We start from the raw sequence: 16289 nt of genomic DNA, 5'->3' as shown, positions 1-16289 counted from the left end.
CAGGAATAAGAGGCCCAACTCCAGGGATTTTTATTAAGAAGGGTATGGAAGTAAGGTCACGTGTTTAATGAAACTCCAAGACAACCATTACCCTAAAGAAATTATATAGCTTCCTTTAGCAGACATGCCTCAAGTAAGGTTGTCCCCTTGCTAAGGGCCACAGGCAAATTCACATCTTCACTATCACCAAGGAATAATAATAATACAAGAAATGTCAAAAATAATCACTTTTTAAATTTAAAGAGAAGTTACATTGTATTTGTACATTTTGACCCCATTTTCTTAAAAAAAAAAAAAAAGACACATACACATAGGAAAAAACTCTTGAAGATATTTACACCCAAATGGTATTAACATGTATCTCTGCATTCACTGAAAAAGTATCTAAGTGCCTGATGTGTGCCCAGCACTTTTTACATGTGAGACTACAGTTGCTTACTCTTCTTTGTACTTGCCCCTCTTTTCAAGATTTCCCCACAATAAACATTTATTTGTTTAACAAAAAGTTTGACACACTCAGCTACACAGCCAACTCTTGAAATATTGGCAAAGAATGCCGAAAAATTTTAATTCATATTTAAATTTTCTTTAAACTGTAGTTTTAAACAACTGAGAAGCAATATTTAGATCAGGTAATTTTAGAAAATCACATGCAAGGCAGTTTAGAAAGGGAAAGTTGCACACTCTTGGAAAGCTGTGTTTTCCACTGTAGTCTCATTCAAACTATTTTCACAGTATGCTATGTGACAAAAAAGGTAAAAGATAACTCGGCTACTGGCAGTTGACAATCTAGAACAATACGTACATTTAAATCACCCTTTCCCCAACAATGTGTATTGTTACCCCAAGGTCATACTTGGGTCTCTTTTGTTACCACTAAATCACCATAGACTATTACAGCCACACAGCCAGGAGACTTGTGAGGCATGCAGGTTTTTTTGGTCTCTTTTGTACTGACTGCTCTTTCTCTCAGGTTGTCAACCACTTATCTAACAGCTATCGGCAAAGAAAAAAACTGGCCTTGCTCCAAGCTGTCACATGGCCGATGGCCAGAAGCCTTCAGGGATTCAAAACACCTGGCTCCTGTGGAGCTTTACCCAGTTGTGGACCCAGCACATAGCATACAGGTATAAACACTGCTCACGTGCACGGTGCACTGGGTGTTATATGCAAGTAATGAATCATGGAACTTTACATCAAAAACTAGGGATGTACTGTATGGTGACTAACATAATAAAATGAAAAAATATTATTAAATTTAAAAAAAAAACTGCTCAGGCCTACATCAGAGGACATTTTTCCTGCTCAAAGGCACTGAGGAAAGTGGCCGTTTTCAGCCAGTTTGCTGCCTGGTCCAAAGCAGGAAAAAAGAAGGTGTCTTGCACAGTAACCACGGTAACTGTTTTCACTACAGCAATGCACAAACAGGCCTTTCCAAGATGTTGAATCTCCGGAGTTAGGGATTCTCCAGATCGACGCGGTCTTTACTTAAGCCATCCGTAACCATGGAAGAAAGGCTTTGCAACCCAGATCTCCTGTTCACTCATGAAGGCAGTCTAAAATTAGTATCCTGGTATTATAAATGACAAGTGCCATGAATGTTTTACCTCAGGGAAAATGACTGTACAATAACAACACAGAGAAACATAATGACAACATAAAGAAAAATATGCATGCCAGTAACAAGCAGGTGGGCAGTAAACAGTATTTAACACATTCTCTGGCTACTCTTTCTCCAGCTTTCCTTTAAAGAGAAGGCAAACTGGGGCACCCGCATGGCTCAGTCGGTTAAGCGTCTGACTTTTGATCTCAGCTCAGGTCTTGATCTCAGGGTTGTGAGTTCAAGCCCCACGTTGGGTGACACATTGGGAGTGGAGCCCACTTAAAAAAAGAGAGAGAGACAGAGAGAGAGAAGGTAAACTAAGAGCAGTATTGTCCTGTTCTGGACAGATGTGGCATTTCAGGCTAATAGCTCTCAAAACAGAGACAAGTATGAGCTATTTTAAATCAGAATCCACTGGCTATTTGAAATTTTCCTATTAGCAGATCAAGTTTGGCAATAATGTCTTACTGACAGATCAGCTCATGGCTGGAAGCACTTAAGAAATGGCTCCCATCATTAAGAGATGATCAGAATAGTGGATTTTGGGGGGGGGGGCGGCTAGCTTTCAGCCAGCAAAAAAAAAAAAAGAAAAATAATATAAATCACTAACTGTATATAATAAGAGCTGAATTTCTTTTCAACTCCTGATACATTATAGCTGCTATGTGGCTGTGGTTTTCTGGGTATCTAGTTATGCCCTTTAAAGTTTTGAGCTATGTAAAACAAGGAACCAAAGAGAGTAAAGGAAAAAGAAGTGGTTATTTAGAATACGTGAAGGAAAGTACTGCTTGGTCTTTATTTATAAAATCAACTCAAAATGAAAGCCAACACTGCTATCATTTTAAGATGATAGATATCGGTTAGATTTCTGGGATTTTGATGAGGCCACATTATCAGAACAGGTAACTTATGAATTACTTCTAACATTAATTTTCATAGATTATTAACCATAAAAACAGATGATAGGGTAATTGTGTCAAATTAATCAAAATTAAGAGAATCAAAGTGTGGTAATTTGCTTCAATACCAGGTCCTGTTAGGAAGTAGCTTAAAGTCAAGTCCCTAACAATTAACACAAATATATATTAAATTCAGCTTTATAAATGCTTCTCAAACCATTTCACTGTTGGTTTTATCCTCAACTTCCTCATATGGTTATTTAGGCTCTTACATTTCAGAGTTGTAATAAGAAACACATATGAAGCAATAAGAGTTACTATTTTGAGCACAAATTTATGACCCTGTATCAATTTTTTAAACATTCTTAGTTATTAGAATTACATATATATTATAGCCACAAACAAAATTAACACAAAGCAAACATATACTTTGTAGATGTTCCCTTTGCCTGGAATACATAACCCCAAGTCCAACCCTAATTTACCATCAAGTCTCAACTTCTTCTAGAAATGGGGTCCCAACTCTCCCTCCAGCTGATTTGGGTTCTTTCATAATGCCTGGCACACCCACCTAATATGGGAGTTAGTAGCTACCCACTTGCTGGGCACCAAGTACTTTTCACACATTACATCATTTAAGCCCACCAATTAGGTACTTCCTTGCTCGTTTCATAAATGAGAAAGTGAGGCTCAAGGATATGGAGTTGGCCAAGATTACAGCTATGAAGCAATAGTCAGGATTTGAAAATAATTCCAACTGCTTCCCAGCCACTATTCAATAAATACTGTGTCAATATTTATCACCTGGTGTGGCAAACCCCTAGCCAGGAAAGAACATGGCTGCTCTTCACCTTTCTTCACTCATCTAGAACAACGTCTAGCAAGTTGTAGGATCCTATTCAATAAGGCTGGTTGTTAATATAGTCTGGAGTACATAAAGCCTAAGTTCAGAAACACTTGGTCAAATTGCTCAGTTAGTCTCTAGTTATAACACCTGTGTGATCTATAGATTTACGTTATTGCATCATGACAAACGTGGAATATCCAATTTGTTTGTGCCTTCCCTTATTATGTCTATTCCCTGACATGAAAGAATATAACTATGCCAACTTTCTTACATCACTACACCATCAAGAGTTCAAATAATGGATTTAACCCAAGGCTGCCTTTTGCCTCTTCTGCTCTAACAACTCCTGCAAGGTTTGCTGGTTTAGAAGGACAGCCTTGACATTAACTTAATTTGCCTTAAAGTCACGTGACCTGTCAAAGCAGTGGTTGCTTCAGTGTGGAAATATGTAGCAGGATGTCATCAAAACTGCATAATGGTAGCATAACTAATTTCCATTTCTTTTGAAGAGCTGGGCATCCAAATTCAAGACAGAACATTAAAAAAAAAAAAACACCTATATAGTAAGCACAAAGGTAAAAAGGTTAAGAAGCTGAAGATTCATGGAAAAAGGCTCTGGAAATAGTTGCAATTTAAACCCGGATTAAAAAAAAAAATAGGGGTGCCTGGGTGGCTCAGTCAGTTAAGCAACTGACTCTTGATCTCAGCTCAAGTCTTGATCTTGGGGTTGTAAATTCAAGCCTCGCATTGGGCTCTGTGCTGGGTGTGGAGCGTACTATTAAATAAATAAACAAATAAACAAATAAATGAATAAATAAAATTTAAAAATAGTGTTTAAAATTTTGTAATTCTGCAGGTAAAATTTCACTTCAACTATTCCACCTTATGAATACAGCATGTATCTCAATGCCTGGTAGCTCAACTTCAAATAAATGCATCTTGATGTTGTTTTAATTAAGACTATGAGACTGTTTTTCCAATAGACATTACTTAATATTCACCGTTCTGACTCATTCTTTGGATTTAGTTTAGTTTCAAACTGGGAAAACTAAAATTGTACATGAAGTCAGAACGAAGAAATATATAGGAAGAAAGACAACTGGATTCCTCAAATGGCTCATAAAAGGAAAAAACCAACCCAGTCCAACCAGCCTTATGAGTCCCTTCTGGCGCTTTGATATACTGACGAGTATGTCTAGGGAGAAAGAGCCAGCCCTTTGAAAACCCTCCCTGTATTACAGTGAGTGTATGTTCATGCTAAATCATGTGCACATTGATAAAACGGAGTTAGGCTTCTTTACACTTTAATCAACGTATAGTAAATATAATTAAGTAAAAATGATTAGGTATCCGTACCTACATGGAAGTTTAATGTGCATTAAAAGGTTACATGAGAATTTTGATTATGAAATTAAGATCTTAGAATTCTGGTCCCAAATTCTAAAAGGCTAAAGAAAGATCATTAAAAAGCCACATAATCTTTGTGGAGTTCTAGCTAATTTCTCTGCAATGTGAAAAAGGTAACAATTGTAACTGTTTTGTGTGGAACAATTATGTAGCCCATGGTTGGTCGCGGCCCATGGTCGGTCGCGGCTCATGGTCGGTCGCGGCTCATGGTCGGTCACGGGGGTCGCGGGTCAGCTTGCTCCTGGTGTTTGATACTTAATCTGAATCTGTTTCCATGTGTCAACAGGGGAAAATTCTTAAGAACTACTATGGGAAGGAAACGAGACAATGATCATGTAAACACTTCACAGATGACAAGGGAAGAAGGACGACAGGTCAGACGGGATTGAGGGTCCCACCTGCTTCTCCCTTGCTACCTGAAAAGCATCTGCCCCCATATTCCTTCCTCTTCCACACCACCGCGGGCACTCCAGTTCAGACCATGTTATTTGCCCTTAAACTACTTGGCTTCAGTTAAGAATCGTGGTCTCCTCTCTTGTCTGTGCCACTAAGCTCACCCCCTTCAATGACTCTATCTTCTGTGTTACTGCTGGATGAATCTGACTTTGCGAGCCCATCACAGACCAACACCACACTCTGCAGTGGTCCCTCAGTGAGAAAGGCCCCAGTCTCTTCAGCAAGGCACTGCAGACTCTCCACAATCCTGCCCCAAAACACCAACCACACCTCTTCCCCACAGTTCCCCTTCACAACCCAAGCCTCCAGACAAACTAGAGTATTGGCCATTTCTTGGATCTCTTATTTTCCTCTACCTGCTTTTCCTTACCTTCTACATTCTCAGGGAATACCTTCCTTCATTTCTTTTCTAAATCCTATACATTCTTTAAGTAATAACTATAACTAAGCCTCCCTCATTAGGTGTATGCTGTTTGCTTTTTCCTTATCAAGCCCTCATCTCTACTCAAAATCACCCTACTGGGGTCACAGACAGGTATGGTACTGGAATCCTTTGACTCATCCCCTCCATCCTGACCAGGTTCTGGCTGACAAGAGCAACATAAAGTAAGTGGAAAGAAAGGTAAGGATTCTGCCTTGTTTTTGTTCTTTGTTTTTTAAGGTTTCTGGGCACATCTACTTAGGTAGTGTAAGATATGGCCTACCTCCTCCTGCAAACTACTCCTGGAACACACAAGGTTGAGACTCAGCCTCAAGCTGGGACTAAAGGAGCAGATCTGGTGCAAGCCCTCAACACAGCTGAAAACTGGCAGGGGCAAGAGGGTGCAAGAAAAACAGGTTGGCACTGGGAGTGCTTGAGAGTCGAAATGAAAAACTTAGGGCCCACATAGGTGGACTTGGGCACTCACCCATGCCATATCTCTTAGGGTATTATTTACAACCTCTTCTTCATTGTTAATACTTTCATTTTTGAAAAAATTTCTCTTAAAGATCATTGCTTTCTAATTCTTTTTAAGTCCCCCAAACTGTAAATGCTACAAAGCCACAGAGCAACAACAAACTACAAATGGGGTATGTATGTTTCCAACTCACACAGGCCTCATTATTCCCAACTGTCGTAAACCTTGCCATTGTCACTCACTCACCCATTTGGACAAGTAGGCATCTCAATTAACCTCCCCTAATGTTGAGGGACCTACTCTTATGGGAACCAACTAGATCAGTTACATCTCACCCTACGGGGAGGAGAGGAAAAAGCTGAAATGATCCCCTTCAACAGTGGCCAGTATTTGGGTTGGAAGGCAGCCGAAGTCCTCCACTCACTCTAGATAAAGTCTCCCTTGCAACTTTCTAGATATAAATATCTAGAACAAGAGTAGGCACATTTTTTCTGTAAAGACCAGGGAGTAAATATTTTGGCTCTGAAGGCCACATAATATGTTTCCACTGCTCAACTCTGCCATCATATCCCAAAAGTAGCCATAAACAATATGTAAGTGAACTAGCATGAACGTATTCCAATAAAGCTTTATTTATGGGCATTAAAATTTGAATTTCATATAATTTACCTTGTGTCATCAAACACCATTTTGATTTTTTTGTTCAACATTTAAAGATGTAAAAAGCATTTTTGGCTCATGGGTCATACAAGATGCATTTGGATTTGGCCTATGAGTCTAGTTAAGTTATTTTCCTAAGGGACTTTCTCCTTTGTATCTTGTAAATACTCACATTTTGTATCTTTCCTTTGTCTTACCATTACTGTTACATAATCAACTCCTTAAAAGCTAAGGCCAACTCATATATATTCCTATAACTCTTTGCTGATTCTGTTATGATGCCTTGCACGGAGAAGGGATTTGATTTATGTATGTTGCATAAATGTCTCCAGCTTGTTATTTTTCAGTATTAATTCCCATTTAAAGGAACTCTAAATTGCAAGAATATAATTCTTCCATGTTTTCCAGATAACATATGAAGTACAATTCAATGAACTTCATCTAGGCCTGTTGCTATTGCTACTATGCAACAGGACCTTGATTCATTACGGTCAAATAAAAATTTTCCCCTCTGTTCTTCCAAATTTGTCTTAAATATAAACAATTTTCTGCCTTTATCCTCTTAAAAAAAAGGAAAGTTACTTCCCTAAAAATTCAGATCAGTAAAAAAAATCTCAAAACTGACTTTAGATTTATTAAATGAGGCACTATAATAGAAAAAAAAATTTAAGCCATAATATCAAACCACATAACGTGGTTTTCCACATTGCTCAGCTCCAAAACTGCAGAAATTAACAAAACTTATCTTAAATAGTATTGGAAATATAATGCAGATTTCAACTGACTATATATGAGTAAATATTTAAGAGATCAGCTGATTTTGAGCTATACCCACCAGTAAGCATTACTATGTAACTCAAAGTTCCAAAGAACACTAACATAAATACTTCATGTGATTTTTTTTTTTTGTAGCAGAATAACCCTAAGCTCTTAATCATCTGTGGCAATTAAAAGGCAATTTATTATTTGTAAACCATACAGGAAATGCTGCCCCCTACAGAGTATTTTAAAAGAACAAAGAATGTTTTATATAAATGTAACCCAGAAATTACCACGAGAGCAACTTTTTAAAATTCTAGTGATTCATAATACTTAATGATTAACAGGATTATTAGAAGAAAAAGGAGGGGCGCCTGGGTGGCACAGCGGTTAAGCGTCTGCCTTCGGCTCAGGGCGTGATCCCGGCATTCTGGGATCGAGCCCCACATCAGGCTCCTCTGTTATGAGCCTGCTTCTTCCTCTCCCACTCCCCCTGCTTGTGTTCCCTCTCTCGCTGGCTGTCTCTATCTCTGTCAAATAAATAAATAAAATCTTTAAAAAAAAAAAAAAAAGAAGAAAAAGGAATTCTATGGAGATGATCGGACTTTTACTTTCCTCACCTTAGTGTTTATGTTCATTTACAATATCCTTCTATAAAGGAGTGTGTGTTTTTACCCACAAAGGCTCCAAGGACAAATAATACAGATAAATAGAAAGAATGTGCCAATTTAAATGGGCAGTTTAAGAGACTGGAAAACACAGATTTCAGCTCTGAGGAAGAGCAGAGAGTACAAGGAATTTGCTTCGCCACACAGCCGGGCAATCCAGGGAGAGAGAGGCCAAGGACCAACCGGCTCAGTCATGACCACACAGCAGAGCCCTGTCCTCCTCTTACTCATTTCGGTGGCAGTGCACGTGCTCTGGGGCTCAGAAGCCCTCCTTTCTTGGATTAGTTGGTATGTAAGTGGTTAGCAGAAACAGGCACAAATGCCACTTCAATATTTTATTTGAATTCCATGCTATTTAAATTTCCTGAAAGCACTAGGATTGCTCCATTCTTAGAAACATTTTAATTGCAATGGGGGAATTGACTAGGAATAAAAAGCTCAAGAACAATTCAGGAGAGGAAGAGGACAGACAGTAAGAATTTCCTCCTGGATAGGGAGCAGGGAATTAAGCGATAATAATAAAGAAGTAGAGAAACCAATTCTGGTGAACCAGTAACTCACATAGGAAAAGGAACTAGATTTAGAGGCTGTGGGGCAAGTTTCAGGATCAGAGTCTATCAACTCGAAATTGTCACTGATGAAACCACACTATTCTATGAATTTCTTCATGCTGTTCACTCATAATATTTAGAATACTTCCCTCCATCCTTCTGTGCCTAAGAAACCACCCATCCTTCAAGTCCCAATACAACTCTCATGCCTTAAATGAAGCTTTCTCTGATTCCTAGTGAAACAGCACCTCTCCTTTTTTGAACTATTTTATCCACATTTCACGTACCGTTACTTACCACCGTCTACTATGTGTTTTTTTGTTGATGGACATCTTAACCCCCTATGAGCATGTACACTCCCCAAATACAGTACACAAGTCTAATTCATCTTTCCTCAGCTCTCTGTATTTACAGGGTACTCTGCCCATGATAAATCGCATTTTAGTGGGTACTGACATAATACCATTGAATGGATAAATACATGAACACATCAACCAATTAACAAGTACTTTAGAGTGACAGGAAACAGGAGTAGGAACTGAGAATCAAAAGTCAAGGTAGAGGCTCCGCTCTGTAGGAAGCTACATGTTTTAAATGACAGGCTAGTCCATTTCCCTGACTTTATATTTTCATCCAATGTATTTCTCCTCTGAACTTATTACAAATGCAATTTTTAAAAAACCTAAGAGCTGTATGATTCCACACCCCCGCACAAGAATTTAAGCTCCCTGAGTGCGTGAGTCTCAATTCCCCGTTCAAGAGTATACCTCCAGACCCAGCTCAGCACCTTGACACAGTGAGTGCTCAACAGTGGTGAGTAACTGGCAAAATAATTTTACAAAATGTCTTTAAGGAGTAAAAATTAGAAGGTCTAACAGTTCTTTAAAATGTCAATAATAGAGAACTCATTAAAATTAAATACAGAAGGGGCACCTGGGTGGCTCAGTCTGTTGAGCAACTGACTCAATTTCAGCTCAGGTCAGGATCGTGAGATTGAACCTCATACTGGACTCTGCGCTGGGTGTGGAGCCTGCTTGAGATTCCCTCCCTCCTTCCCCCCTGCCCCTCTCCAACTCCCCCCAACCCTCACTGGTACAGGAGATCACACTCTCTCCCTCAAAAAATTAATTAATTAATTAATTAATTAAGCACAGACAAATGTCAATACTGGAAAATCCTAGTGATTTCATCTTTTAGTTTTCAAATTGGGGATAATTTCTACAAGTCAATTAAAAGAAGCACTTGCTAAACTGACTTTGCGCTAAATAGAATTCAAATGCAAAAACCAATTCATTTCCAAGGTTGCATGAGAACTCAGAGTTCACACAATACACCTGCCATACCCCTATTTCTTGGACAATCATTTTTCTTAAAGAAAAAGAAGCCCCCAGCCTTGCGCTACGGTTCTTCTTGTCTTTCACACTGATTGTGCTATTTTATCTATCTACAGAAGGGCCAAGTAAGGCAGTCATTTCTGAAAATTTGATTATTAAGACCAATAATGACTAATATGTAAGGGCTATAATTATACGAAGCAAAACCAGCTTTCAGCTGGTAACAAGAACTAATCTCAGGAAGACTATTCCTTGGGTTATAGCCTGCCATGTAGCTACAAGTCATCAGACCTTAAACATTTATAGAAAGGTAGGTTTCTGTTAGCCTTAAAAACAGAACAGAACTGGAGTGCCTGGCTGGCTTGATCTCAGGGGTTTGAGTTTGAACCCCATGTTGGGTGGCAAGATTACTTAAAAATAAATCTTTAAAAAACAAAACAAAAAAACACAGAACCCAAAAAACTAATTTCAAACATATGTTTTCATTAGCCGAAAAAATTTATACAACTGTCTGAACAAGAATTACAATGTTTTTCCACAAAATGGTGAATAAACTTAAATTTAAAACATTGAATTATAGTGGTTAAGAGCCCACACTTAAAAAAACCAAAAAACTTTTTATGAAGGAAAATCATGTGCCAAAAGAAACCACAGGATGGTGAAGTGCCACATACACATCAGCCAACTTCAAGCAGGTACCAACGTGTGGTCAACCTTGTTTCATCCGCACCTGGCCCACCTTCCCCCAAACTTCTGTGTTATTCTGAAATACACCCCAGGCTTCATATAATTTCATTTGTAACGATTTCAACACTTCAAAAGGCACAAATTTTGAGTCAGACAGACCTGGCATCAAATCCAGGCTCTACCAACTAATAGCTTTGTGACCCTGGGCAAGTGACTGAACTTCTCTGAGCCCGTCTTCTACCTGCAAAATGGGGACAGTGTTCCTTCGCAGGATTACTGTATGGATGAAATGAGGTAAGGTATCTGAAGAACGGAGCTTAGTGCTGGCCCACAGGAAACAGTGAATATGACAGCTGTGGTTCTTATGACTCTTCTAGCAAAGCAAGACAGGACTCTTTCTGCCTCATTTCCAATGAGCCCCACAAAGGACAAAGCAAATAGCAAGTATATGCATATTTTAAAAAGAGATGCTAACCCCTCTATGCTAAACTTACAGAAACTAACAAAAAACTGATGATTTATGACCCTATCGGCCCAACACTGACCTCCAAGAGCTAAAGGAAAAGAGGCCCAGAAGAGCTCTTCAGATAAAACTGTAGTGCTAAGGGGTTTCAACCACCCTCCAAGGGGGGTTGCGGGGGCGGGGGGAGATTACTTTCCTGTCACCCTAAACCAAGAGAAAGGGAGTTTTAAAGAGGGGCCCCTAGAGAGTGTAACCTACCACCCCTGGAAATTATAGGGTACAGAGACTGGTGTCTGACCCACACCTGAGAAAAGCCCCCCATCGAGAAGCAGGAAGGGGCAGCCTGGGGTGGCTGTGTGGAAGGCCTGTTCTGGAAGCAAGCAGTACTTCCTGCAATGGCAAAGAGGAGCCCCCTCTCCCCAGGGCTGGCTTCCCCACCTGAGGCAGGCCCAAGATGGGGAAGGGAAGATTTACTTTTTTAATCAAGTTCAAAGGGGACATTTTAAGTACTTAAAAGAGACTCTTGTAATTTAAAGTGATATAAAAATTTACAGAATATCTATTATATAAGATAGGTGTGTATGTGATATGATATTTACAGGATATATATTCCACCCAGAAACAATAAAAGAACAGACAGAATGAGTTCAAAGGGAGAACTGCGAGAAAAAACTAAATTGTTTCCCATTACGTTCAGCACCTTCAATATAATAGTTACATTATATGTTCAAAAGCTTAGCAAGAGCAGAGTGAGGAATGCCGTCATAAAGATTAATGAAATGCAGATATTAGTACGAAAAATAAACTGTATGAAGTGTATAATCAAATATTAAACTATGTCGCTTCTAAATAGAAAAAAATTTCAAGGCATATTAGAAAAGCTGCTCTTTTCATCTCTTTTTTCATTTATTTTCAGTAACTGCAGCTAAGCGATGCTTCCATCAAGGATTCTACCCACTTCTTCCCAAAAGAATGGAATGGGGGAAGGAAGTGAAAGTTGCTCAAGACACAGGACAGAAGCAAAAAGAGGGGATGATCATGTGGTCCAAGGTCATTGATCCAGGGACAGAAACTCCATATACAAGGTACTATATTAAGCACTAAAATAGTACTTAAAGGGGCAAAGCAGGTTTTCTGTCTTTAAAGGAATTTGGAGTAGATATGTAGCAACAGGGAGAGATCAATGTATACAGTTTTTAGGAGGTGGGGAGGGGGTAGGAGAAAGAACACGACACTGAGAATAGCCCAAGGCCCAGTAAAGAATTCTTGTGAAGGCAACCGTGAGGTCAGGAAAAGCAAATCCATGGTTCTTTTAAAAACTCAAATCTGAAAATAAAAACTTAGATCTTAGTCAACCCATTATAAGGAAATACTCTACAGATTCTGAAGCCTTGCTACATTGGTTTTGAAAGCTCGCTCCAGTTAAGATCAGTATTTCTTAAGGGGGAGAGCTATTTGTTACTTTCAAACAACAGAAGCACTAAACTGACCTTTCAAATAAAAAGTGTGACCGCTGTGACTGCATTCTGAATTATAAGTAGGCACAAACTCATTCTTGGAAAATATTAAAAGCCACAGAAGGGCTACCCCTGCTTCAATTACGAAGTATCCATACAAATGAGATTCTTCAATGGCAATAACGACATCCTTGTGCCATCCACCTGTACAAACACAGGTGACAACTCTCATCCAGAGCTTGTTCTCCACATAGCTTATGGTGTGACTTCTAGACAACCCAGCTCTCTGCCTCAGTGCTAACTAACCATGACCCAAATTAGCCAGAACATGCTCCGTACAGTCTAAAGGGGCTTCAGATTCTTTTTCAGCAGACAGACCTCCAGTGTGTTACCTAAGGTTTGCCGGTGCTCGCAAGACACAGCGAATAAGACTATTTCTTGTCAGATTGATAATGATGAAAAGTTAAGTCTCAATTTCAAGTCTCATCTACAAAAACTGTTTGAGTAATTGATTACCATGTAAGTCAACGCAATCAAATTTATTTCTGATTATGCAGTTACAGAACTGATTACTTTTCAAATAAAAATCCAGAGAACTACTAGATTACTTCCCAGAATTAAAAGTAGCAACTGTGTGTGTGAATGTGAACGGACATGCACGTGCGCGCGCGCACACACACACACACGGGTTTTGTCAGTTTTCCATCTGGAAACCATGATGTAACAGGATGATCACAAACTCATTCTCACTGTTTAAATCTATGAATAATGCGTAGATCATCTAACATGACTTAAATAAATTAAGTATGACAACATGTAACTCAAGTTCAACAACCAGTCATTTATAGTAGGTTGATTTTTCAAGGTAATTTTTCAAGGTAATTTTTTGAGATTCAAGAAATATCTTAGAAGGCAAGAAGAAATAACATGAGAAAAAACAAAGCAGTTTCTTTCCCACCAATAAGCTAAGAAAGATCAATTTTTCAAAGGCAGTAGCTCTGCAACCTTATGAACAACAACCCTTCAAAATAAAATACAACTAGCCTAATCCAAGTGGATTAATAAAAAGGTATCTTTCATTTAACTATAATTCAGTTTTAGAATTATTACCTACCTTAAAAGAATCGACTTCAACATGATTTCTCACCCCCCGCCCCCAGGATAAGAAGGCAATAGGTTACACAGAAGTCAAAGAAAAACACACGTATACCTCTAGGAGGGACAAAACATTTGAGAGGGAGTCTTCATTTTAAGCCAAGGATGTTACCTGGATGGTAAAGGGAAGAGCTTCCTTACCTTCCCCTTCTTATCCTAAAGTCTGGAAACTAAGCCCCCGAAGTACTTTTACCTAAGGACAAAGGAATAACCAGACTCCTCAGGGAAGACTATAAGAAATGATCATGAAAGGGGCGCCTGGGTGTCACAGCGGTTAAGCGTCTGCCTTCGGCTCAGGGCGTGATCCTGGCATTATGGGATCGAGCCCCACATCAGGCTCCTCTGCTATGAGCCTGCTTCTTCCTCTCCCACTCCTCCTGCTTGTGTTCCCTCTCTCGCTGGCTGTCTCTATCTCAGTCGAATAAATAAATAAAATCTTAAAAAAAAAAATTTAAGAAATGATCATGAAGGATGGAAAGCAACTTCTAAATAAATGTGCCATAACTAATCCATACAAACGATGCTGCTACCTTCAAAGTCATTACCTTGGAAATTATATACTTAATCCAATGATGCTGTTATAATCACTCTGGAATTTGTTTCAGAGCTCAAAATTTTCCACATCCTTAAAACTAGCAAATATTTGTCTTTTCAGGTTAGATCTGGCAATAGTCAAAAGTCCTGAGTAGCTGTGCTTTTTCTTTGGAAAGCCTTTCCTGACCTCCCAAATCCAGGTTCTGTGCCCCTTCCCAGTGATCACTACGTCCCCCACAGAGCGCTTTTCAGTCTACGATGGAATTGCTTGTCAACAGTCACCCTGGGGATACTGTAAACTGCACAGAAACAGGGAATATATCTTATTATTATTATACCCACAATCCTAGCATAGTGCCCAGAAAATTGCAAGCATCCAATACTGAATGATGTAGTCTACTATCATACAAAATGGTTTGGAATACTGGGTGTATCTTCTCCACTAACCCTTCCAGCATCTCTCAGGAAAGAGTACCACATCTCACTGTGTGATTATGTATCTACAGAGAAGAACTCTTCCTTTATATACCTGAGGGGAGAAGTGATTGAATTTGATGATTTTCACTACTCATTTACGCACAGAAAAGCAAAAATCACGACATCTTCACAGACTAATAACTTTTCCACTCTCAAATTTGCAAGCACAAGAACATCTTACCTAGTTGCAATATCTTTATAGTGTCTCTGTAGGCTTTCATCACCAGCTTGAAGTGGCGATAAAGTGGGTAGCACAAAACTCGTCTTCCAAAAGACACCAGGATTTCATGAACATTAGTCCAAGTCTGTAGAGTTTAAATAAATAATCATTTCCATATTACATAAACAAAAAGATACAATGAAATATGAAACTACTCTCAATTAAAAACTCTAAGTTTGGATCATCATGAAGCCACGCAAGAGAGAAATACAAAACCATGAAACGAGATTCTTTTTATATACCTTACAATAAAATACTTAATTGAAGCCTTTGTAATTTCTCATACTTTATCAAGATATCACAAATGCTCCTTAAAAATCACATATGCAGCAGGAAAGTTTTAAAAAGTCTTTTAAGAATTACAAATATGAATCTAAAACACATGGCACTAACAAAATGCAGATGCACATAAAAGACATTGTTAAATGATATATGTTTCACGTTTTTGTCCTTTAGGACCATTCAAGATACTGTAGATGAAAGATGTGGAACTCTTCAGTGAAGTGTGTTCACGGTCTCCCTTTTCTCCCTCCTTTTCTTCTTCTTTTTTTTAGTGCTTTGTGCATGAGTAATACATGGTATTTACTCCGATAATTTGCTTTCACTTATCAAAAAGAAAAGTGATTTCTTGAAAAAAAGTGTTTTATCTTAAGAAGTATCAAATAGAAACCATCAGAAATTCAAAACTTACTGACACCACTAGACAAAGGCAGTTTTGTGCGAAATCGATTTTTAATTGGATTTTGATTAAAACCGTATAAAAAAATGTAACCTGTATATAAAACTTAAAATATAAAAAGTAAAGCTAAGGGAGCAGACTAGTTTCCATGTGTATTAATCCTTAATGAATGAGAGATCTGCTTAAGAATACTGAGTATCTGACAAAGAACAGTTTACAGCTAAAAAGAATTATAAACTTTATAAAATTTCAACCAAAAACCAAATGCTTTTAAAAGTTTCACATAGCCCTTAACATCTCTGGCAATTCTAAGTTATCTCAAAAACAATAAAAATTTCAAAGTAAAATCATAAATAGGTGAATTTATTCATGTAATTTTAATAACTTGAACTACAAAATTATTTAGTCATGAACTACTTTGTTTTCAACCTAAGTAACCAACTCAATCATTACAAAAACCAGTTTCTCCATTATATACTGATCATGGCAATAAGGCGAACCCAAGTGAAGTCTAAAAAGCAGTGCTCCTCCATC

General features: G+C 38.4%; 1 protein-coding gene across 5 annotated transcripts in view; it reads right to left on the bottom strand.

The window, feature by feature from the left end:
* Positions 1-16289, bottom strand: part of SHQ1 (SHQ1, H/ACA ribonucleoprotein assembly factor) — a 326624-nt gene that overhangs the window by 268295 nt on the left and 42040 nt on the right. For all 5 annotated transcript variants that reach the window (XM_040628549.1, XM_040628550.1, XM_040628552.1 and 2 more), the window contains exon 9: positions 15038-15161. In XM_040628549.1, coding sequence (XP_040484483.1) covers positions 15038-15161 — 124 coding nt within the window. The remainder of the gene's footprint in view (positions 1-15037; positions 15162-16289) is intronic.

The sequence above is a fragment of the Ursus maritimus genome, unplaced genomic scaffold (genome assembly GCF_017311325.1).
Source record: "Ursus maritimus isolate PB19 unplaced genomic scaffold, ASM1731132v1 scaffold_14, whole genome shotgun sequence".
In the NCBI taxonomy this organism is placed as follows: Eukaryota; Metazoa; Chordata; class Mammalia; order Carnivora; family Ursidae; genus Ursus; species Ursus maritimus.
This window is presented reverse-complemented; position numbering and strand designations above follow the sequence as displayed.